This window comes from Giraffa tippelskirchi, chromosome 12, assembly GCF_054371585.1.
Source record: "Giraffa tippelskirchi isolate mGirTip1 chromosome 12, T2T-mGirTip1v1.2.pri, whole genome shotgun sequence".
Taxonomy (NCBI): Eukaryota; Metazoa; Chordata; class Mammalia; order Artiodactyla; family Giraffidae; genus Giraffa; species Giraffa tippelskirchi.
The window spans coordinates 33,894,023-33,917,552 of record NC_137286.1 but is presented as its reverse complement, the minus strand read 5'-3'; the positions used below and the strand labels follow the sequence as shown (position 1 = coordinate 33,917,552).

General features: G+C 51.4%; 1 protein-coding gene across 8 annotated transcripts in view; it reads right to left on the bottom strand.

Annotated features, from left to right (window-relative positions):
• PPCDC (phosphopantothenoylcysteine decarboxylase) overlaps positions 1-23,020 on the bottom strand; it is a 30,725-nt gene extending 7,705 nt beyond the window's left edge. For 3 of the 8 annotated variants that reach the window (XM_081549506.1, XM_081549507.1, XM_081549505.1), the window contains exons 1-5: positions 22,984-23,020; positions 17,106-17,311; positions 4,767-4,862; positions 3,757-3,885; positions 42-210 (exon numbers count right to left, since the gene is read on the bottom strand). In XM_081549506.1, coding sequence (XP_081405632.1) covers positions 42-210; positions 3,757-3,885; positions 4,767-4,862; positions 17,106-17,288 — 577 coding nt within the window. In that variant the 5' untranslated portion in view covers positions 17,289-17,311; positions 22,984-23,020. Of the gene's footprint in view, positions 1-41; positions 2,348-3,756; positions 3,886-4,766; positions 4,863-17,105; positions 17,312-20,578; positions 20,909-22,983 lie in introns of those variants that run through there. The other 5 variants (XR_014071115.1, XR_014071113.1, XR_014071114.1 and 2 more) reach the window with 4 other exon arrangements.
• Positions 23,021-23,530: the final 510 nt, after the last annotated feature.

Sequence of the window (23,530 nt, the reverse complement as noted above, 5' to 3'; positions counted from 1 at the left end):
GAGGCTGCGGGAATGAGCTGTGAGCCTGGCCAGACACTCACCTTGGTCTCCACAGACCAGCTTCTTGGCCACACAGGGGATCTCGATGTAGCCGAAGGCCTTGAGCTGGCCCACCTGCTGCTCGGTGATCGGGTGCTCCCACATGGCGGTGTTCATCGCCGGGCAGAAGAGCAGGGGTTTGCTGCGGTCCCAGGCCCGGATGACACAGGTCTGTGAAGAAGGAGGGGCGTGCCTGCTACTCTGCTTGCCACCCCTCCCTAGACTTTCCAAATCTTACCCACAGCTTCCGGGCCACAGCCAGCTGTGGGCCTGGGGTGACTGGGGGCCACTGTCTGCTGTCTCCTTCCTTCAAGGATGTGTCTCTGGGCCCCTCTCATCTCTAGGCTCTGACACAGGGCCCGACATACAGGAGCTGCTCCACTAACGCTGGCCATGACCCAGCCACCTCCAAGCACACCTCCACTTCATGTAGAAAGGGCTCCCGGTGCCCAAGCATCTGTCTTCCCTACAGCCAGCCACACCTTGCAGCGGCTCTCGCAAAGCTGAGGACCAGGCTGCCCGGCAGGTAGGCCCATCTACCCCACACTAGCTCTACTTGAGGCCAACTAAAGCATGGCCATGAGAACTTCCACCAGACCAAACCCTTTCCCACGTGTTATCTCATGAGCCCGCACTGCGACCCTGTAAAGAAGCTGCTGTCCCATTTCACTGAGGGGAAGTTGTGCTTCCAGGAGGTAAGCCATTACCCAAGGTGACACCCCGACAATGATCCAGGGTGAGGCTTTGCACAACACCCATGCCGTCCTCCACCGCCTTGTGCAGTTTACCTCCCCGTGTCAGGCCCCTCCAAGTCAACACCAGAGCAGCTATGCACAGGACAGACCAGCTCACACAGTCTTTAGCGCTGTGAACTTTGCAATCACATGGACCTGGGTTCAAATCTTGCTGTGCTCTCTCTGTGACTAGCCATGAGAATTGGAACAAGTCCTTTCATGACAGGAGTCTGGGGTTCCTCTCTGCAAAAGCCCTCTCCCTGGGTGGTCGTGAGAATGGAGGGTGAGAATGCTTATAAAGCTCTTTGCACAGGCCTGGCACAAATACAGGCTCCAGAAATAGTAGGTCCTGTTATTATTACAGATAGGCTCCCTGGGCCAGGGGCTGCCTCGGAGGGAAATAAGCTCTGGGGCCCACAGCAGTGCACTCCCCTGGGCTCTGAGCACTCCAGGCACCTCTGCCTGGGCAATGGGCCCCTCAGGGAGCCAGTGGCGGGCACACCCCTTCCCTGAAGGGGAGCCTGTCTGGGAAAAGAGGGGGAGTCCAGAGAACAATGTCACAGACGGGCCAGAGAAAATGCCTGCCCTCCTCAGGGCCCCTGCCCTCTTCTGTGACAGGAAGGAAGCGGGTCAGCACACAGCCTCAGGCCCTGGCTGCTCGCGTCATCTCAAACACAGCGCTTGTTTCCCCACCAAGTCCTCGCAGTGAGGCAACCCGGCTGTGAGTGGACAGTTTCAGTCCACACTTCCTCTTGGCCCCATGCCATCTGCTGCATACCCAGAGAAGTCCCCCGACTCCGTGTGAGGTGGGTGGTGGCACGGCTGGGGTTTCTAAATGCCCTCAAAGCAAAGCACACCCACCAGAGCAGAAACTCAACCCTCTGTGCCCCACACCTCTCCAGGTTTTCCCATCTCATCACAAAGCTCAGCACTTCCCGGACAAATCACAGCTCCATCAAACCTTCCGGCAGCAGGAGGACTGAAAGGAGGCATCAGTTCCCACGGTCATTTCTGTTTGGCCAGTGCTGTATGTAGCACCTCAGGCTTTGCCCCTGGGAATCCGCTTGGGCAGAGAGAAGGCCTGGATCTGGGAGAGGAGACCAGCTGCCAGCTAGACAGGTGACCCAGGGAAGTTATCTCCTCTTTCCAGATCTGCTTGGTTATTTAGCACAAAGAAGGGCCAGAGCCTGAGTGGGCCAGAGGACAGACAGAGATGCACGTCACCCAGGCCTAGGGCCCAGAGACTGGGAACGTAGGTCCATACATAGCACATGGCTCCAGTGCATCCCAAGATCTAGACAGTGTGCACCCCAATTTCAGGGAGAAGGTTTGAAGGAGGGGGGAAGCAGGGCAAGCTCCTTTGGGAGAACATAAGGAAAAAACATCTTTCGAGAGAGAACAGAGCCACAGACAACAGCTTCAACTTTGTAGGATTTGCGGTTCTTTGAAATACTTGCACCTTCAAGTGAAACCTTTGAGGCAAAGGGCCTCAGGCCTGGTCTTGGGAACACATTCTACTACTCAGCCAACTCAGTAGAAGGGAACTCCAAAGATTCCAGGGAGCGCTGGTGGCTCTGAAGAAAAGAGGAAAGCAGAGCTTTCGGGAGTGAGCAGGGAGCTCTCAGAGAGTTGGCCCAGGCCGGGGCTTAGCTCCTAGAGGTCAGCCTGCCTTGTCACATCAGCTGGCTACTGACCAGCCAGAGGAAAGCCCGGACATTTGATGAAATGGTGCTGGTTACACACAGCGCTGACGCACTTAGATGAAAGTGACCAGGGGCCTGACCCGTTCTGATGTCCTGTCAGCCAGGCACCAGCCCCACCGGGAGGCGTTCTTGACAGCGTGGCCCAAGCCCGCCCTCCTCTGCACTTCCCCACCCCTGCTCCTGCCACACGATCCGTGTGCTGCTCTGCTTCTGATCACCTGTCCTCTAATTCAAATGATGCTTGAATCACTAGCAGCTTCTTTGAGAAATACCTTAAGCACCTATCAACAAGCAAACAAAGAGACTAACCCCCTATCTAACCCCCCAAAACCTCGACCCAGCTTCGTAAGTCACTTCATCATATTAAACTCTGAAAACCTTCTGCTGTTAGCGGAAGTAAAATTACTGATTACCTTATACATGCAATAAGCATGTACTGAATGCCTACTATATGCCCAATACTGTGCAACGTGGTGATTCCATTGTCAAAGGACTGACATACCACATACCAGAGCACAGGCCAAAAACCCTCTCCTTCCAGACTGTCAGCTCCCTGTGTTCTGTGTGTCTGTCCACACAGGGCCTGGTCCCTGGCAGGTAAAAAAGCTGGATGAATGAGGGAAATGGGATGATACGAAAGAGGTGGGAAGGATAGGGAACACACCTAGTCTTCCCAGGATGCTCATGTAAACAAAGGCTCCTTAAGGACAGCAGCTCCCTGGAGGTCCCTCAGGCCGAAAATGATCCCCACTCTACAGCTGGACTTCTCTTCCTCTCTTCCACCTCGAGCCTCTTGCCATCTCCTTTCTTCCCCATTAATTTTCCACAATTTCAGGGAAACTACCTCTCAGCCTTGTGGCTAAAAGTACAGGAGAGCTAAGTGTGTCTGGGAGATCCATGAGGAGGTAAACACTCTTCTCTGTTTGCCCCTGTGGATATCCAGGTCCTCGTGGGAAGGCAGAGCTAAGGGGGACTGGCAACAGAGCTGGGCAGGGAGGCCAGTGGGAAAGCATGTGGAGGGCAGCCCATGGACATGAGTGCCCAGGGGCCCGAGAGGCGGACACCTCGGAGGGCACTCACAAGCCAAGTCCACCCATCGGGACCCAGGCCAGCTGCCCCCCTGCCAGAGCACAGGTGAGGCCGGGCGGAGGGGGGTCCAGGGGACTGTGTTCCGAGCAAACCAGCCCACCACACAGGGATTCCCAGGTGAGAGGACGGTCTGGAAGAAGCACAGGGTGAGCACGGCCCCGGGAGGGAGGCAGGCCCAGCGAGGCACTCACAAGCAAGTTGTCACAGATGCCACTGGCCACCTTCCCCAGAGTGTTGGCATCGAGGGGCGCCACCAGCATGAGGTCCGCCCACCTCCGCAGGTCAACGTGGAGAACCGGGTCGGATCGGCACTTCCACATCTGGCGGAGTGAAGGAAGTGGGGTCACTTGGCCGGCCGCTCTCAGAGGGGAGGGAGGAGGGGTCGGAGTGGTTTGAAGGCCGACACAGACCTGGGACACTGAGTCAAGAACCCAAGGGAGACCACCCGAATGCCCCCCACCCCAGTTCACTGCCACCCCTCTTGCAGCTAAGCTGGTGAACCCTGGCTGTGGCGCCAATGGCCTGAGAGAAACCAGGCCTGAGGAAACAAATGTCCCTTGTCTCTCTGAGCTATTCCCTTTATGGTTTGGTTTTCAAGAGAACTGACATCTGGCAGGGAAGTCCTGGCCTGTCTGCTTGAGGCGGATGCTTGGGTTGTCCAAGCCAGTGGAAAGGCTCTGGGCGGTGAGAAATGGAGGGGGCGGGGTGGGGGAGACGGGCCAGCCAGAAATGTTCTAGGCTGAGAATGTTTAAAAATGCCTGGCAGGGCACCCCTGTGGGGCCCACACTCGACGTCTGGTGAATTGGCCAGGGCCTGCCCCGGCGCGGGAGAGCAGCAGGGGAGCCCAGCAGCCGTGGGAAGTAAGGCGTTCCCGGCGGCCCCGACGCTGGGAGCCACGTGGATGCGGGTGGTGGGAACAGGGCTCCTCTGTGGTTTCATCAGCCCAGATAAGTACAAGGACACTCAACCCCGGGCACGGGGCCAAAGCTGAGCTCTGCCTGGGGTGGGAGGAGACTGTGGGCCTCCTGCAGGCCAGAAGCTGGACAGATGTTTTCCTCATCGCCTCTGCCCAGAGGCCCTGACCGCGGACTTGAGCCTAGCGTGTCTGCTCCGGCCGCCAGGACTGTAGGCTGCAGGGAGGACTGTCCTGTCCCGTTGATACAGACACGAGGGAACCCAGCCCAGGGGCCCAGCACTGACCTCCCATTCGTCAGCGTCACTGTAGAGGGTGACAGGCACATCCTGGGGGCTGTAAAAATGTTTGGCTCTCTCAGTTGTGACCACGGCTACTTCCAGCTGTCACCAAGAAAAGTGCAGGGGGTGGGGGAGAAGGAAAGAGAAACCGTTACCAGAGCCCCCAGCCTGGAGGCCACAGGGGGCCAGGCCAGGCCAGGTGAGAGCTTTCTTCACAGCCTGGCTGCGGAGAGGGCTTCTCCCTCGGAGGCAGTGAGCCCTGCGTCTGCAGGTACTTCCGCTGTCACCCAGAGGTCAAGGCTCACCAGGTGCGGCCGTTTCACTTCCCCATCCGAGGGGCTGCCGAGGAATGAGTCACACAACTGCCCAGCGTATATAAAGCTGCAGGCTCCAGCCACTTGGGCAGGGACAGACCAGGGCAGGCAGGAGGGGGCCCCCCCAGGAGGCCCCCGGGTCCTGAGCTCTGGGCCACACCACAGGTCTGCCCTCTGCAGGCCAAGGCACTAGGGAGCCGGGCCCTGCACGTGGTGTCTGCAGCCACAGCCCAGCGAGCAAGCAAGCAGAGTCCCTCCCAGGACTTCTAGGAACAGGCTCCATGGGCTCTGGCTACAGACAGGCTCCAGGAAAACCAAACCCGACTCCCTGACACTCACGGGGCAAGAGTGATGGTTACCCTCGAGTTACTCATTTAGTAGATAAAATAATACCACAAACAAGGGGGATAGCTAAGCTGCTTAATAAAACAGAAATAGCACATGATAGTGTGAATGACACCAGACCCATTTCCATGATTGGTAAACTGAGATGCTAGACTAACAAGCAGACAGAGGAAAGGGGCCCAGAAGAGGCGGCTAAGAGGGGAGGGGTGTAGGAAATTATATCTCTGGGGGACATTTACCCAGGAGGGAAAAAAGTCAAGGGTGACGAGGACAGAATTGACTAACCAGGGGGATCACTGGGGACAGTGTCTGGGCCAGACACTGCTTGATGTTGCTATTCAGTCGTTAAGTCATGTCTGACTCTGAGATCCCATGAACGGCAGCACGCCAGGCTTCCCTGTCCTCCACTATCTTCCGGAATTTGCTCGAGTTCATGTCTATTGAGTCAGTCGCCCCCTTCTCCTCCTGCCCTCAATCTTTCCCAGCATCAGGACTTTTCAATGAGTCAGTTGTTTGCCATCAGGTGGCCAAAGTATTGGAGCTTCAGAATTAGTCCTTCCAATGAATATTCAGGGTTGATTTCCTTTAGGATTGACTGATTTGATCCCCTTGCAATCGAAGGGACTCTCAAGAGTCTTCTCCGTGATGGGGTTATAAACATTTTTAAGCCAAAAAATATTGGGTTTGCCCGAAAGTTCGCTCGAGTTCTTCTGTAAGATGTTATAGGAGATCTCACATAGAAAATCCAATATTCTGGCTTCTCTCAAAAACCCAAAAGCTCTGGCACCACGGGGCCCACACTGCTGCTCGATTTGAGTTGGTGCTGCTGGGTAACGGCTGCCTCCTTGGATGGGGTGTGCCAGTGCCATCTCCACCTAGTCCCTGCCCCTCCCTATCATCTTGCCGAGGCTCCCTCTCCTCATTTGTTTCATCTTTTGTGGGTTGTGGGACACCGTTCTGCACAGCATCTGAGAGCGAAGCTGGAAGCAGGGAGTAGAAGTGTCAGAGGCAGACTGTGGAAGAGCTTCAGAAGGTCTGGGGCTCCCAGCCCTGCGGCAGAGCTTGTGGACCCATCCATCCTCCCGCTCCCTCAGTCTTGGAACCTACCAGCCCCCAAACGTGCATAGAACCTCCTGCTCCTGCTGAGCAGGGGAATGCCTTCCAGGAGAGCCCTGAAGGAGCCTGGTCCAGTTCTGAGCAAGGCGGCAAAGGAAAAGGGCTGCTGTTCCCACACAGAATCCAGCCCTGAAGATGTCACAGGACCAGCACAGGTGAAGAGAGCGGATGAAAGGCGGGATGGTGCTGAGACTCTTAAGACCCAAGACAGTAATGAGGTAAGGTATGGGGCCAAATAAGTGAGAAGAAACCACAGGAAGAATATATAACTTTCAAACCAGCAGAAGAAAATTCAATCTACACAATAAAGGAAAGAGAAAGGAAAAAAAAAAAACAGAGAATACATAAGTAGAAAGCATTAAATAAGATGGAAGAAGTAAGTCCTAATAGAATAGCAATTATAGTAATTATATAATTGGCTAAACTCCCTGATCAAGATTCAGACTCTTATATTGGATGTTTTAAAATCCATCAATCACATCAAAATGTCTTAAAAGACACACTTAAAAAGATATATAAAGTTTAAATAAAAGAATAAACTTGCAATTAGATAAAGTGGATTAAACTGTTTCCTCTCAAAAGCCCACTGAAATAAAAGTAAGGGGATTTTTTTTTTAAGGTACAAACACCCAGAACAAAGAGAAGAGGACAAAAACAAAAACCCAGCACTTAAGATATGCTAACATATAATATATGGAAATGGAAGGAGGCATTAACAGATCAGATCAGACAGGACCAAATGCTCTTTTTTTTTTTAAATGAACATTTATTGAACAAAAAAGAGCTCTTGGAAATTAAAATTACAAATAGTCAAAGAAAAAATTCAATGTAAGTTTTGAAGAAATTTTTCAAAAAGTAGAACAGAAAGATAAAGAGATGAATAATAGTATAAAAAAAAAAGAGGAGAAAATCAGAAGACCAACTTAAGAGGTCCAAAATCTGACTAATTAGAGTTCCTGAAGGGGAGATCAGTAAAACAAGAGGGGTGAAAATTACAAAAGAAATAAAATTAAATGTCCCCAAACTGAAGAACTCCGAGGCTAGAACCATCTGTTGTTCCCACAGGGCTCTGAGAAGGTGGCACGCGGTTAGGCTCAAGGAACCTGGAGTGTCATGTCCCGGCCCCCACTGAGGGTCGGTCAGAGGAGCCTGAGCCCACACCAGCTTCTCTGGAAGCCACATCCTCCTGTATTGACGTACACAGGGTTTGCAATCAGCAAAACCTCAGGAGTTCTTCTCCCCCATGTTGCTGCTAAACCACAAGCCCCAAAGTCTACCTGCACTGTTACTTTCCCAAAAGCAGTCCCTCACATTTCCCTGGTGAATTCCACCTTCCCAGAGCTGGCCCACTGTTTTTGCTCAGTCAGTGAAGAGCTCCTAAAATCTCAATCCTGTTCCCCCTGGCTTGTTCTCTGTCAGTACCACTGTCAATAGTCCCAAGACACAAATCCAAATCATGAAAAGAACAAGGTCAAGAGCAGAGGCCTTCCCCAAGGTCCATACTGGGTTTGGTGTGGGAAAGAATCAAGAATGAACCTTGGACTTCCCTGGGGGCTCAGTGGACAAGAATCCGCCTGCCAATGCAGGGGACACGGGTTCAACCCTCAGTCCAGGAAGATTCCACATGCCTTGGAGCAACTAAGCCCCTGCACCACAACTACTGAGCTCACATGCTGCAACTACTGAAGCCGGTGCATCTAAAGCCTGTGCTCCACAAGAGAAGCCAAGGCAACTGCAAATAGAAAGTAGCCCCTGCTTACCTCAACTGGAGAAAAGTTCACATGCAGCAACCAAGACCCAGAACAGCCAAAAATAATAATAAAATAAAATAAAATAAATTTAAAAAAAAAGAGAGAGAATGAACTTTTCCAAGTAGGATCTGTAGGTCACCAACCACAACCTCAGCACACCAGGACAAAACTTGTCCAGTTCAGGAGATGAATCACCCAAACTGGGTCAAGTCTCTTCTACCACCATTTATCCTTTTCCAAGTTCAAAAGAAAAAACTGGAAACAAAGTAGGACTCAAGAATCCCCCACCCCACTCCAGGTTATACCACTGGCCTCCGAGACCAGGTGTTGTTCCATTGTTTTTTCCAAATATGTGTATCAGTCATCTCCGTCATCCTGAGTTTTCACTGCAAGCTTCAGGTCACTCTGGTGACTTCTGGACCATATTCTTGCTTCATCTTTGGTTATATGTCCTCCTTTCCATTTAACTGCTTTCCCATTTTCTTCAACAGAGGGCTTCCCTGGTAGCTGTATCAGCTTCTGGTCACTGCCTTCTTTTCCTCAAGGGACTACTTTCTTTTATTTCTAAGCATTTCCTGACTATACTGGACAGTTTGCCCCTTAAGATCACCCCAATTCATTCTCTCTCTTCTGAAATTTGAAAAGCTGCTTCCTGGAAAGCTAGTTGTCCTGCTCTCCCCTCTCTCCTAACTCTGCCCTGCTCTCCCCAGGCTCTCCAAACAGCCTGCCGGTTCTCAGAGTGAGGGCTGTGCCTATGGCCAACCCTCAGAAACATTCCCAGTTTGGTGACGGCCCTGTTCAGGGCTCCCTCCTCCCTGTCAGCTCCACCCTTCACTTCCCTCTACATGCCCCTCACCATCTTCCCCGGCTCCTGGGGGAGCTCCAACCAGGGGTCCAGGTGGGCCTCCCACCCTGGTCCACTGCTGCTACTTGAGGTCCTTCCTTTAGGCTCCTCCCTCGTCTCTCTGGCTAGCCTCCCAGGTTACACAGTCATTGTTAGGGAGCTTCCTGGGGTCAGTGTCTTTATAGAGAGTTATGTGAAGAGTATGTGATGAGCCATCATTCCCAATGGCCCTCCCTTGACCCCTATAAAGCAGCCACCTCTCCTTGGCAGTGACCCTGACCCCAGTGTTGTCTGGCAGGCCCAGGCTAGTTTTTCTGGTTTTAGAGGGATGTCACTTGATATGATTCTTCATTCCCATGGGCTTTGTTCTTTCATTTTCATTCACCCTGTAAAAAGGTTCTGGGAGCCAAAAGCTAGGCCCTGGGTTTCCATACAGTTTTTTTTTTCTTCACAAAAAAGGTATGTCATGTTACCTTCTGAGATACTAAATAACTTGGACTATTCATTCATTCACCTTGACCTTTCCCTCTGCAAATGCTAAGGAGCCTTGGCAAAGCAGAAAACTCCTGAGGACAGGAACCCTCCTTGGCTTCCTCTTACACCCTTCTGGGTCCTGGGAGAAGCAGGGCTGGACATTAAAACAGTCTCTCACACACTTCAGAGTTCCTGAATGGCAGCTCTGTGCTTGACCCCCTGGTGACACCCCTGCCAACAGTTTCTGTCATAATATTTTTAACCTGAGCCTCTGAGTGATGTGACCAAGGCGTGGCCAGGCCCTATAGTATAAGCTGCCTACATTTTGCTTAGCATTTATGGAGATTCCTTCCTGAAACTAGTTGGAAAGTCTGGCATTCTTTCTCTGTTGAAAACACATCAGCAATCCCATCTGGGGCTCCTGGGGAGTCGGGGGGTGGGGGGAATGGGAAACAGAATTTGGGGCAATTCCTCCACTTCTACTGTTAGGCCCCTGGCCTGGCCAGGCTCCTTCTGGAGCAGGTATCAAAGGGACCCGGAAAAGCATTGTCATAGCCGCAGGATGAGATAAATCCCATGGCTTGAATGTCCACCTCCGCTCTCATCTCTGGCTTCTACTCACTACAACCATGAGCTAGGAGCACCCTTCCTCAAGTCTAACAATCAAAAATGACATTGTCCAGGGTTCACTGGGAGGACCACCACTCTACAGAAATCAGCTAACAGAACTCTCTGCAGCGAAGAAAACATGTCACATCGGTGCTGTCCAGTACGGCGGCCTCTAGCCACGCATGGCTACTGAACACATGAGGTGTGGTTGGTGTGACAAGGGAACTGAACTTCTGGTTTTATTTCCTTTTAATAAGTTAAATTTGAATGCAGCTAGTGGCTACTGTATTATATAGCACAGCTCTGGTATATACAAGTAGAGAAGAGTCCCAACTGGAACCCCCAGCTGAGTGGTTAGAAACGAGCAGGTGCTCCTACAGGGCATGCGACTGTGGCTCCACAGGAGACTGACAAGGACTCTAAAGAGGAAGCACCGGCCATGACCTGACCCGGCACAAGGCGAGGAGTCCAGAGCTCTGGTGGCTTAGTCCTTTGTCACACAGCAGAAGATCATGACACTGGGCCTCCCAGTGTTGACACTGGCAGCGCCTGGGGCCTAGGGGCCAGCCAAGCAGCTGGCATGACCCTGAGCACGGGGGTGGCGGGTATACTATAGACAAAAGGGTTCTGGGTGCAGTCAGCACATGGGGTTGGGGGGAAGCTATGGAGGAGGAGGCCTCATTAATAAATCCCCGAGGGAGTTCCTCTTGGCTGAGTGGGTGTTCCAGTGGCTCACAATGATCTCTCTCCACTTGACAGACATTTACTGAGCCCACTACACACATGGCAGCCAGAGCTGGTAGGGGCTTAGTGTGTCTGTCTAACGAGTGGGGGGGGGGCGATATAGGACCCCTGACTATAAAGCAAGACGGACCAGGCAGGAGTTCACACCTGCCTGGGGATTCTCATCCTCACGGCTGTGGTTAGGTGGAGTAGAGAATGCCCGTAATCTGAGCTCAAGTCCGCTGGCTGATGGTTGTCAAGAAACCTGGTCTTGAGCCCCAGTTCTGCCAGCCCACTGGCTGGGGGATCTCAGGCGAATGCTTTCTCTCTAGCCCGGTTTCCCTCCTGAGCCATGAGCCATCTGGACCACAGGGCCCCCAAGAGCCGCTCCAGCTCACTATACCATCCTAACCCTCTTGTGACCTTGCCCTTTCCCACCAGGTTCTGCCATTCTCTCCTCTGCCTCCAAATTGGCCTCCTGGGGGAGCTGCTATTCTCAGCACATGGCCCTTCCTGCCATTTAAGTAGGACCAGGCTGCCAGTCCCTCTGTGCGTGCGTGCTAAGTCACTTCAGTCGCGTCAGACTCTTTGCAACGCTGTGGACTGCAGCCCACCAGGTTCCTCTGTCCATGGGATTCTCCAGGCAAGAATACTGGAGTGGGTTGCTGCGCCTTCCTCCAGGTAATCTTCCCGACTCAGGGATTGAACCCGTGTCTCTTACGTCTCCTGCACTGGCAGGCAGGTTCTTTACCACTAGTGCCACCTGGAAAGCACCCAATCCCTCTGTGCCCTTCCCCAACTAAAGAAATTTCTCAAGAATGAAGCTAGAGCAGCCGAGTGCAGAGGCTCTCCCTCAGGACGCTGTTCTGGAGTATCAGAGAAGGACCCTGGTGCAGGAGCCTGGGGCTGGCTGCCTCTGTGGCCTGTAGAACTCACTCCCCAAGGGAGGAGGCCAGGGAAGGACGGGGCCAGCCAAGTCAGCGGAAGCCCAAATAAATGCCTCAGAGTGCTACAGCTGAACCAGTTTCCACAGCACGACCACAGAGCAGGCAGGTAGTCCCTGCCTGGAAAGAAAGGAAAACCTCAAACCAGGCCATGCTTCTTCTGCTCTCCTTTCCTCAATGAGCAGTATTAAAAAAAAAAAAGCATAAAATCACAAAAAACATTCCATGATATTCCCAGCAAAAGCTCCACTGATTTTAAAAAATAAAATAAGTACACACAGAGGTTAGAAAATCAAAATAGAACAGAAAGACACAAAATCCAAGTCTCCTGCCTGCCCCCATTTCGCCACAAGGGTAACCACCTCCAGAGGGAAAAATCGCAGGCAGTTAACCTAGACATGTGAACACACAAAAGGAACCATACTATATGACTGCAGTAGGCAAAATTTTCCTATAAAGGTCCAGATACTATTTTAGGCTTTGTCACAACTACTCTACTCTGTAGTAGCAAGACCGTAGCATTTAGCTGTTGCTGTCGGTCAGTTGCTAAGTTGTGTCCGACTCTTTGTGACCCCATGGACTGTAGCACACCAGGCTCCTCTGTACTCCACTATCTCCCAGGGTTTGCTCAAATTCATGTCCATTGAATCAGTGATGCTATCTAACCACCTCATCCTTTGCTGCCTCCTTCTCCTTTGGCCTTCAGTCTTTCCCAGCATCAGGGTCTTTTGCAAATGAGTAGACTCTTCATATCAGGTGGCTAAAGTATCAAAGCTTCTGCTTCAGCATCAGTCCTTCCAATGAATGTTCTGGGTTGATTTCCTTTAGGATTGACTGGTTTGATCTTGCTGTCCAAGGGACTCTCAAGAGTCTTCTCCAGCATCACAATTTGAAAGCACCAAATCTTTGGTGCTCAGCCTTCATGGTCCAACTCTCAAACACATATACGATTACTGGAAAAACCATAGCTCTGACTATACGGACATTTATTGGCAAAATGATGTCTCTGCTTTTTAATACGCTATCTAGGTTTGTCAGAATGAACAAGCATCTTTTAATTTCATGGCTGCAGTCACCATCTGCAGTGATAATGGAGCCCAAGAAAATAAAATCTGTCACTGCTTCCATTTTTCCCCCTTCTATCTGCCATGGAGTGATGGCCATAGGCAATACTTCAATGAATGGGTATAGATGTGTCCCAATAAAACATTACGGACACTGAAATCGAATTTTATATCATTTTATGTGTCACAAAATATTCTTCTTTTGATTTTTTTCAACCACTTAAAAAGGTAAATAGTTTATATTTGTATGGTTTACAGGCCATACAAAAAACAGACTACAAGACTGCGGCCAGCGGGCCACACTTTGCTAACCTCAGCACCTTGCTCGTTTCGGCCGTGTCCTGAGGACTGCCCCACAGCAGCACATGAGATCCACCTAGTCTCCTGAACGGCTGCCTTGGATTCCATCAAGAGGTTGAACCATAACTGGCCCACAGTTCTACTGCTGGATATTTGGGTTGTTTCTGTTTTGTTTGAAATTATAAACAGTGCTAAAATGAACATGCTTGTACATTAGTGAGCTTCCGTACCCCTACAGGGTTCAAGCCTATGGGTGAATCAAGGGCTGTGACCATGTTTGGTTTCTCTAGATATTGCCAAAACAGCCCTCCAGAAAAAGCAGAAAAGATTTCATTATGCACATATGTAGGGCCCTCTTCCCTCACTTCTTAACAGTCCTGAATGTCCTGACAGGCATTCTGGAAACTTAGTGTTCTCTAAGCCCAAGGTCTGCCAACTTCCTGAGTGGGATATTTTCTCCACTTTCAGAAATCCTCTTCTGGCTCTCAGCCCTGCTGACACCTGCCCAGCAAAAGCAGACAGAGGTGTCAGTCTTCTCCACAGTGAGGAGGGTGCCAACCAAAGGGCACAAATTGACTGAGCTGACTGCTCAATTACAGGACAATTACAGAATGCAAAACAGCCAGAGCCCCTACATCCCAGGACCTTCTCTCAGGCTGCCTTTGGGTCCTAGGCCTTTCTGCCCTCACATCTAGAATCTCCTAGCCCCGACGCCAGGAGAGGCCTTAGAGATGTATCAGTTGAGTATCCAGCCCCCACTTTACTGCAGGGATAAGAAAACTGAGGCCATAAAAAAGACCTGACCTGCCCAGAGTCCCAGCGTGAGAAATCCTCTACGCAGGGTAGCCTCTCTCGAGGAAGGGCTGGCCCCCACTGTCCAACTCCTCCTACCTCACATACAGGCTCCAAGGCTTCTCTGCAGGTGGCCACTCTGGATGATGGCTGGTGTATGAGGCAGCAATCCAAATCCCCTCCTCCCCATCATTCCCTCAGTCTCCCTGGTCTGCCTCCAGGTCTGTGGTCCTCCTGGGAAGTCTGAACACACTGATGAATCAGCAGTTGTGAGCTAGTTCTGTAGAATCACCCAGCTCCTTGCTGCCTACAGCCCAGCTGCTTTTGCTAGCTGTTTGCTGGTCAAAATCTAGGGATCCCCAGGGAGCTCAGGAAAGCATGTGAACACATGACTTAGGCAAAGAGTTGGGGAGGACTGCTCCAAGGCACAAAGACTACTCCTGGGGGTGACTCAGAAGGCGGGCACTGGGGAGATCAGCTCCACCAGGGAGTGGGGGGCAGAGTAGGGGAGAGGGAGGAAAGGCTACCACCCTGGGGCCAACACAAAGCAAGCAGGGATCCCCCGTGGGTTACCAACACCTCACAAGGATGCCACTGGGCCACTCTAGGAGACGTCTGCCCACAGGAAGGGAGGGCCGCGGGCCCCTCCACATCAGCAGGTGGATGATGGCTCCAAGGCTCCTCTCACGTGGGCTGCCTCAGCAACCCCAACACCCCACACAAGTGGCTGCCCTAAAGGACATGACAACGAGGGAAGAAGAGAGGGTGAAGGACAGGAAACAAACACCATTAAGTGCTTCCATGTGCCAGGAGCTGTGCCTAATCGTTGGCACAAGATGACAAGTTTCAGCTCGGTCCCCCTCCTCCAGCCTTGACAGCAGCCTGAGGGGATGGGTGACAGTCCTCATCTTTATTTTAAAATGACAAAGGCAGGCTCCCAGAGGCTATCTCCGGGAATCCTCCCTGCTAGGTCACTGCCCTTCTGAAGTTGTTCAACTTCAACTCCAGCCGTAGAGGGGGAGCCAAGTCCCGTTCCAGACGTGGCCTGTCGGCAACAGAGGCTAGACTAAAAGGCCGAGGGCCGGCTGGAGAGCCTCCCTGCTCCAGGCAACCCTCTCCTCACACCGGGATAAATGCTGGCCGTGTGGGATGGCAGGAAGCGGTAGAGCTGCCATTTCCCTCTGCTCTGAGGCTGCCCATCTGTTTCCTGGGATAGGACTCCCTGCCCCCACCCAGCCCCAGGCCGGAAATTCACTTGCTCTGGGGCTATGGGAAAAGGGGACTGCAGGGCTCCCTCCCTCTGCAGAGGGCAGCGGCAGAGGCTGCCTCCCGCCCTCAAGGCTCTCGCTGGCCAGCTGGGTTCTGGTCATGAGAAGGGGGCAGGCCAGAAGGGTTCCTGCCCCACCAGCACCACTGCCCAGCCTCAGAGCAGCCACGACACCCTCCCCTCTGCTGGCCTGACTGGCATCCCTGGCTGCCTAGAGGGTGAGGTAAGGGGGTGACTTTCTGAGTATAAGTTTGTGGAAAATTTAGGGGAAAAAAAAAAGGTTTCCCGCCCCTGCCTGTGAGTCACAACATGGTCATCTGCAAGTGAGCACTGCCCCCTGCTGGACGCTTCCAGTACACCCATCTGTGTCATTCTGACTTGGGTGCTAGGCAGACATAAGCAAGGAAAAAGCACACCCTGTGCCCTAGCAGTTTAACACCCCACAAAACTAGCATCACAAACGGTGTCAAAGGTCATGTATGGTTCCCCAGCTTGGTCAAGATTCTCTTCTTAACCAAACATTAGTCAGGCTCTTTTGAGCCACTTTGCAACTAGGCCTGTCCCCAAGCTTCGTCCTCCTCAGCAAGACTCCTGCTGCTACACTGGTTTACTAGCCAGAATCGTGCACCCTCCCTATGTGATCAGTCTGGATATCTCACCAAGCTCCTCATCCCCCAACACTCCCTAGACGATGTCTGATCACCTGGGCTGCATTCGGAGAGAGTCAGCCAGGACAGTTTTGCTAAAATCTCCCTTAGCCTGATGTTTCCTCTTAATTTTACATACATACACACACACACATACATCACTCCTTGGCTACAAAGCCCCACTTTTCCTTGCTGTATTCATAATTAAACCCAATTCTATACTGCAGTCTAGTTTCCCTTATCACAATAGTTTTCCTGAATAAAATCTCTTTTCCCACTTCTGGTCTTTCTTTAATACATCAAATGAACAAAACCACATGGGCTGAGGCAGGCCAGGAAGGCTTTTATGTAAAGTGTTTGTGAAGAAATCGAAAGGGCAAGAAGAGCAGGGAGGGCGGCACAGCCTGGAAGGGGCTGGCTCGAAGCAAAGGCCATCAGGGGCTGCTGGAGGGGGGACAAACCAACAAAGGGCCTAGGATATATGAAGAAGTGGAGTTATCACTTGTTGGCTTTCACATTTTTTAAACCCTTCAACTTTTCCCACAAAAGGATCTGCCCTGGAACCCCATACATAAAACTGGTCAATGTTGAGGTAATCTGACCAAAGGCAAGGGGCTAAGCCCCCTACCCCTGGCATAGTGTGGTGGCCTCTAGGCATCTCTGAGCACCTGAAGGAGCAGAGTTTGAAACCACAGCTGCAGGCGATGGGGAGTTGCTAAGGTTCCAGTGCATTTGGACTGAGAGGACAGCCACGGTGTCCAACACAGAGGGAGGATAGAGCAGAAATGTCCAGGATGGAGTGAAAGCAGAGGCAGGGAGCCCAAGGCCGCCAGAGGGCGCTGAGAACTTGCCACACTTCTCCAGCCAGCTCTTTTCCACACTAGGACCTGAGGGAACTGAAGGTCAGTGTTTGGGAAGTCAAATCCTTCACTCACCAGTGTTCCTTTTCCAGTCTCCTCTCACTCTGTGTCTACCTAATCTAGTTCCTGGTTATACTGTCCCACTCGTCTCTGTCTGCTGCGTCCCCCACATACCAATGCACACAGAGGACTTCCACAAACACCATGATTAAGGAAAAGAAAACCCCGTGTACTGCACAAAAATGGGCTGGCCCCAGCGCACTAACGTCAGAGGCTGTCTAGTAAGGATACTCACACCAGGAATGTCCAAAAGCTTTGACACCAGAAGAGGCAACTTCAGAGCTGCAACACTCCCAGTAACACCCACGAGAACACGGAACTGTCTTCTCAAGGGTGCAGCAGCTGAACATGTGGTCCTTGGTTCCATGTGAGGCCTGGTGGCTTTGAGTCCTGGGAGCCTGCCAGAACTGGGCTCCATAAAGCTCTGTCAGGATTTAGGATCTAAAAGCAGAACAAGGGGGACCTGCTTCATTCATACATCCAACCAAAATGTATTGAGCACCCTGTGTTAGACGCCAGGCCAGATGCTGGGGTTCCCCAGGGGTCAATAATCCCAGCTTCTGGGAACAGTTTGATGAGGTCAGACGCCCCTACCCCCATCAGTCAGTCACACTGTAATACGGTCAGTGCCATGAGGCTGCACAGACTATGAGTTACCACCTGAGGAAGTAGTCAGAAACCAAAAAAAAGTAACATTCAGGTTGAGTCCTGCAGTACAAGGAAGTTTTTCAGAGACAGGAAGAAAATAACTTTGCAAGAAGAGCAATCTGGCAAAAGTGAAGAGGCCTGAAGGAAGGTGGCAGGTTTGGGGAACAGAGAGTAGCTTAGCAGTGAGGTGAAAGTGTGATGAGGGGGCAGTGGGGTGGGCAGGAGGTCAGGCTGCAAAATCAGGTCAAGGACTAAGTGTTAAGGGCAGTGAGAGCCAGGATGGGTTTTCATTTTAGAAAGATGGTGCCAGTGCTGCTGAGAAGTTTGGAGGGCATCTTGGTGGTGAACAGACTAGAGGGGGCAGACGAAGCAGGAGCCACTGCCATGGGCTGGGCTGACTGAAGACTGGTAGGGCAGGTTCCAGGGGTGCCTATGGGGTGGACCCCTATGCAACAAAGGGGTTTGGGTGCTCCAGGGAGCTGAGGGATTTGCCTCTCTGTCCCTTTCCCTGTGGATTAGGCACCACCCTACAATTCCACGGCCAAGAAGAGACAAGCATAAAAAGGATAAAGGCCACCCCATGAGACTAGCTGCTTGGTTTCTTCCCCTAGTCCCCAGATGTTGCTAGAAGTGATTGTTTATGATAATATGGCTGATGGATGCATTGAAACCTACACTCTGGCAGGCTGCACCAGCAAAGCATATTCATTCCATCAGCAACCAAGGGTGATCCACCACCAAGGGTGATCACACCAGCAAAAGAATTTTGGAAGACACAGCTGCTGCCTTCAGGGAATCTGTGCACGGACCAAGAAGACAGAAGTCACACCTGAAATCATTTGAGATGGTCCTTTTGTGAGATGGACCTTTTCAGTGATCACTGATTCCATTTGGACATCAGTTTCCTTGCCTTTCTGTCGCCACTTTCCCAAGACCACCACCACCAGCAAGCTCCCTGAATGACTGACCTGGTTTAAACACCAACCACTAGGCAGGTATCAGGCCTATGGTAGGTCCTGAACATCTGCTGAATGGATAATCACCTGTACCCTCTGAAGCAGAGCTGGGCAGAGAACAGATGCCTGGCCTGTCAACCAGGAGCCCTGGGCCCTGTCCATGTGCTCTTGACCCACTGTGTGACCTTGGCTCAGGGTCATTCCCTCCCTGCACATGTCTCTTCACTGAATAACACAAAGACAGGACCAGGTGATCTCTGAAGCTCCTCCCATCAGCAACCTTCTGAGTCAATGCATGAAAGACAAGAGGTAAGCGACTCTCTGTACAAGGGTATCCGGGAGATGTACTCAAAAAGGGTAGAATCAACAAGGGAAAGGGACACCAAGGCAGACCTCGAGGAAGAAGTCCAGTGAGTCACTCAATGGCTACCTATGTGGCTGCAACCCATAAGGGCTCCCTCTTTACTCCACAGGCCCCTTGGCTCCTTAGGGCCCCCTTGCCCATTTTTTGCCTTGAAGACTCAAACACATACCCATATGAGTTGAGGATCATGTTTAGGTTGATTATATCACTGTTACCTGGAAGGGTCTCCCAGGGCCCCAGACTCTTCTTAACAGAGGTTAAGCACAGGCCAGTTTCCTAGAACAAGACAGCCCCCCAAAGTTCCATTTGCCAGCAATCTCAATCTCTGCTCTACATCAGGACCTCAGCCAGGGCCATGTTTGCCCACAGCAGAACTGAGTCTACTCTAAGGGAGAGCCGTGTTGGCAGCTGACAAGGCTAGAGGGCCTATCAGCCAGCTTCTTCCCAGAACTAATCTGTGTGCTGATCAGCATCCAGGAGGAGGCACGTTCTCAACACTCCAGAAACACCCACCTGCCAAATTCCAAACCTTAACCCTTGACCCTAGCATCCAACTAGGACTAGGACATGAGAGATTCCTGCAAAATCAGAAACTGAATTTAAAATCTCCTCCTGGTGGCTCAACAGTAAAGAATCTGCCTGCAATGCAGAAGACTGCCTGCAAAGCAGGAGATGCAGGTTCGATCCCTGGGTCAGGAAGACCACCTGGAGAAGGAAAATAGCAACCCACTTCAGTATTCTTGCCTGCAAAATCTCATGGACAGAGGAGCTTGGCAGGCTACAGTCTATGGGATTGCAAGAGTCGGACATGACTTAGCGACTAAACCATCACCACCACCACATCAAATTGATATCATTCCTAAGGAGCAGGTTACTGAAAGCAATCAGTTAAACTTGGGGCAGGAATTCATGCTGGTGACTTCAACTGCTTCCCCACAGCAGGTGGTACAGCCCAAGATTTCCTATTAGTACTTAGCCTGCTGAGGAATCTTTGTTAAGGACCAAACCCTAACTAACTTTCTAGAATAGAAGGGGGAGGGGCGATATGTACTTGAGGAATAGAGAGTGGATAATTTAACCAACATCTGAAAGCAAGGTCAAATCAGCTCAAACTGCCAGTCCCATGGAGGGCAACAGTTGGCAGTTCTTTATGTTTACTCTCAAAGGTAGCTGTAGACAGCACCTCATCTTCCTGAGCTCTGCTGGACTCACAGAAACCCTTGAGCAGCAGAAAGAGCTGGTAAGCAGAGAGGCCAAAGGGCTGAAAGCTGTGATTACTAAGCCTCAAGCTCCCAGGGCGCCAGCTATGCAGGTAGCCACATGCATGCAGCCACAGCCAGAAAAATGACAAGCTTCTCTGTCCTTTAAGAAAGACAAGGCCAGACAGAGTAAAGAGCCTCAACTTGTAGCAGCCTTATGATGTGTAAGTTTCCTTTTCTGATGAGTTTAATTACGGCAGAGTTAAGTAAAAGTTTCCGGAATGCTTGCCAATCACAAGATGGGTAAGGGTGGAGCCAGGGCAGAACCAGGGCTTTAAAAAAATCCAGATCGGGGTTTCAAGCCAGCCCAGCCACAAACAGGAGCTGGGGCCCAGAAAAAAGAACCGAATTTGGGTGAGTGGGCAGGGAATCCAGGACCCTTTCAGCTCAGTTCAGTCGCTCAGTCGTGTCCAACTCTTTGCGACCCCATCAATCACAGCACGCCAGGCCTCCCTGTCCATCACCAACTCCCGGAGTTTACCCAAATCCATGTCCATCGAGTCGGTGATGCCATCCAACCATCTCATCCTCTGTCGTCCCCTTCTCCTCCTGCCCCCAATCCTTCCCAGCATTAGGGTCTTTTCCAATGAGTCAACTCTTCGCATGAGGTGGCCAAAGTATTGGAGTTTCAGCTTCAACATCAGTCCTTCCAATGACCACCCAGGACTGATCTCCTTTAGGATGGACTGGTTGGATCTCCTTGCAGTCCAAGGGACTCTCAAAAGTCTTCTCCAACACCACAGTTCAAAAGCATCAATTCTTCGGCACTCAGCTTTCTTCACCGTCCAACTCTCACATCCATACATGACCACTGGAAAAACCATAGCCTTGACTAGACGGACCTTTGTTGGCAAAGTAATGTCTCTGCTTTTAAATATGCTATCTAGGTTGGTCATAACCTTCCTTCCAAGGAGTAAGCGTCTTTTAAAAAGTTCCTCACCTCTGGCCCCAAGATTCTGCTCTGCCCTTATCTCCCACCAGTCAATAAACTCTGTCCCAGTAATAATGAAACACCTGCAGCTCCGGCACTCTTCCCCCAAACCCAGTCATTAAAAGGAGTGGCGTAGCCACAGGAGTACTTTAAATCCCTTCCTTCAAGTTAAGGGAAGGGACTCTTCAGAGAGAACTCAAGGTCTTGACATTCTGCTAAGACTGCTCTTCTCTCAAACCAGAAGCAGGCAGGCTTGACTCTGCAGCTTCTGGAATCCCATTAGGCACTCTTCCTCAAGGCCACAAGTTGGGGACACATTACATTCAGGCTTCCGAGGTGGTACTAGTGGTAAAGAACCCACCTGCCAATGCAGGAGATGTGAGAGATGCAGGTTCAACCCCTAGGTGGGGAAGATCCCCTGGAGGAGGCCATGGCAACCCACTCAAGTATTCTTCCCTGGAGAATCCCATGGACAGAGAAGCCTGGTCCATAGGGTCACACAGTCCAACAGGATTGAAGCGGCTTAGCACTCACACATTAATATTACGTACACATGTGAGGGCTACCAACAAAGGAGTGACTGGGAACTGCTACCTCTCAGCCACTAGGAGAGATGAGGACAATTTCTGCTCCAAGGTACCCATCACTTCCCCAACTTGGGAATCTCTATTACCTGGCTGCTGCTGTTGCTGCTAAGTCGCTTCAGTCGTGTCTGACTCTGTGTGACCCCATAGACGGCAGCCCACCAGTCTCCCCCGTCCCTGGGATTCTCCAGGCAAGAATACTGGAATGGGTTGCCATTTCCTTCTCCAGTGCATGAAAGTGAAAAGTGAAAGTGAAGTCGCTCAGTCGTGTCCGACTCTTCGCAACCCCATGGACTGTAGCCTACCAGGCTCCTCCGTCCATGGGATTTTCCAGGCAAGAGTACTGGAGTGGGGTGCCATTGCCTTCTCCGGCCTCCAATACTTCCAAGTACAGCACTAAAGTTTTTCTGACAAAATTTGGCCTCACTCTCATTTTTTAATGTCATTCAGCACTTTTAGGTGGAGCCAGGGGATATCTTCAATATCCCAGGGCTTTCCTTTTTCTGTTGTATCAACTTGTAAAATGGTTTGTACTTTGGGCCATCTCCTTTCCTTTTGAAAGTAAGCTCGTGGGTTTTGCTTTTTGTTTTTTTAAGGCAAGAGGTTAAATGTGGGTAACCGATAGGGCTACCTTTTAAACTAGATTAAAGGGCCCTAGGCAATTGCAGAAGAGCATAAAGCAGGGATGGGACGGCACATACAGAAATGCACCACTTCACAGGCACATACAGAAATGCACCACTTCATAGGTATACCTATGGCTGATTCATGCTGCTGTTTGGCAGAAACGAACACAATACCGTAAAGAAATTATCCTTCAATAAATGCCCCACTTCAGGATAGAGCTGGGAACAGGTCCATAGCGCTCCGGACCCACAGACTCCACAGCCTCTACACACACACAGACACACAGACACACAGACACACACACAGACACACACACAGGCACACACACACACAGCTGCAGACTCCACAGCCTCTACACACACACAGACATAGACACACACACACACACACACAGGCACACACACACAGCTGCAGACTCCACAGCCTCTACACACACACAGACATAGACACACACACACACACAGGCACACACACACAGCTGCAGACTCCACAGCCTCTACACACACACACACACACACACACACACGCACACGCACACGCACACGCACACCCCGGCAGACCCGCAGCGGCGAACAAAGCTTCTTGGGCACCAATAGGAGAGCGAGGACACGCATGCACACACGCGCCCACATACACAGAAAATGAGGTCACACAAAGAGGTCAAAGTCACCAACGAAGCTTCCCCAGCCTCCCGCTTGCCCCACCACGGGAAACCAGCCTCCACGGTTCCCCCAGCTTTCTCACCCGCGCCAGGAACGTCGCGGGACAGCCCCCAAATGTCGCGGTATCTTGGTCGCTCCTCCCACTGATTCTGACTGGCACGCAACTTTACGGCTGTCGGAGGAGTCCTCCGCGACCGCGTAGCCTTCTGGGAGTTGTAGTCAACTTCTCAGCCTTCCGGGAACTGTAGTCCACTCGGGGAATCCCACCGGGAACACCGGTTCCCAATTTCTTGGTATTTCCTGTGTTCATCTGGGCCTGCCAGTTGTCTGACCTCCTCATCCCCCCAGCCCCACCCACACTGCTTATCACTGCAGTACTTAATACTTTTACTGAGCCTATCTTCTGTTTTTTGTTTTAATTCTTTTAATTAAATAGTGTTTTTGGCTGTGCCAGGTCTTAGATGCTGCATGCAAGTTCTTTTAGTTGCAGCATGGGGGATCTTTAGGTGCAGCATGTGAACTCAGCTCTCCGTCAGGAAACTCAGAACTCCTCCTAACAGGCAGAAGGCCTCTGTAGCAATTTCAAGGCTGCCTCAGAGAAAGAACTACACAGAAGTGTGTGACTTTTG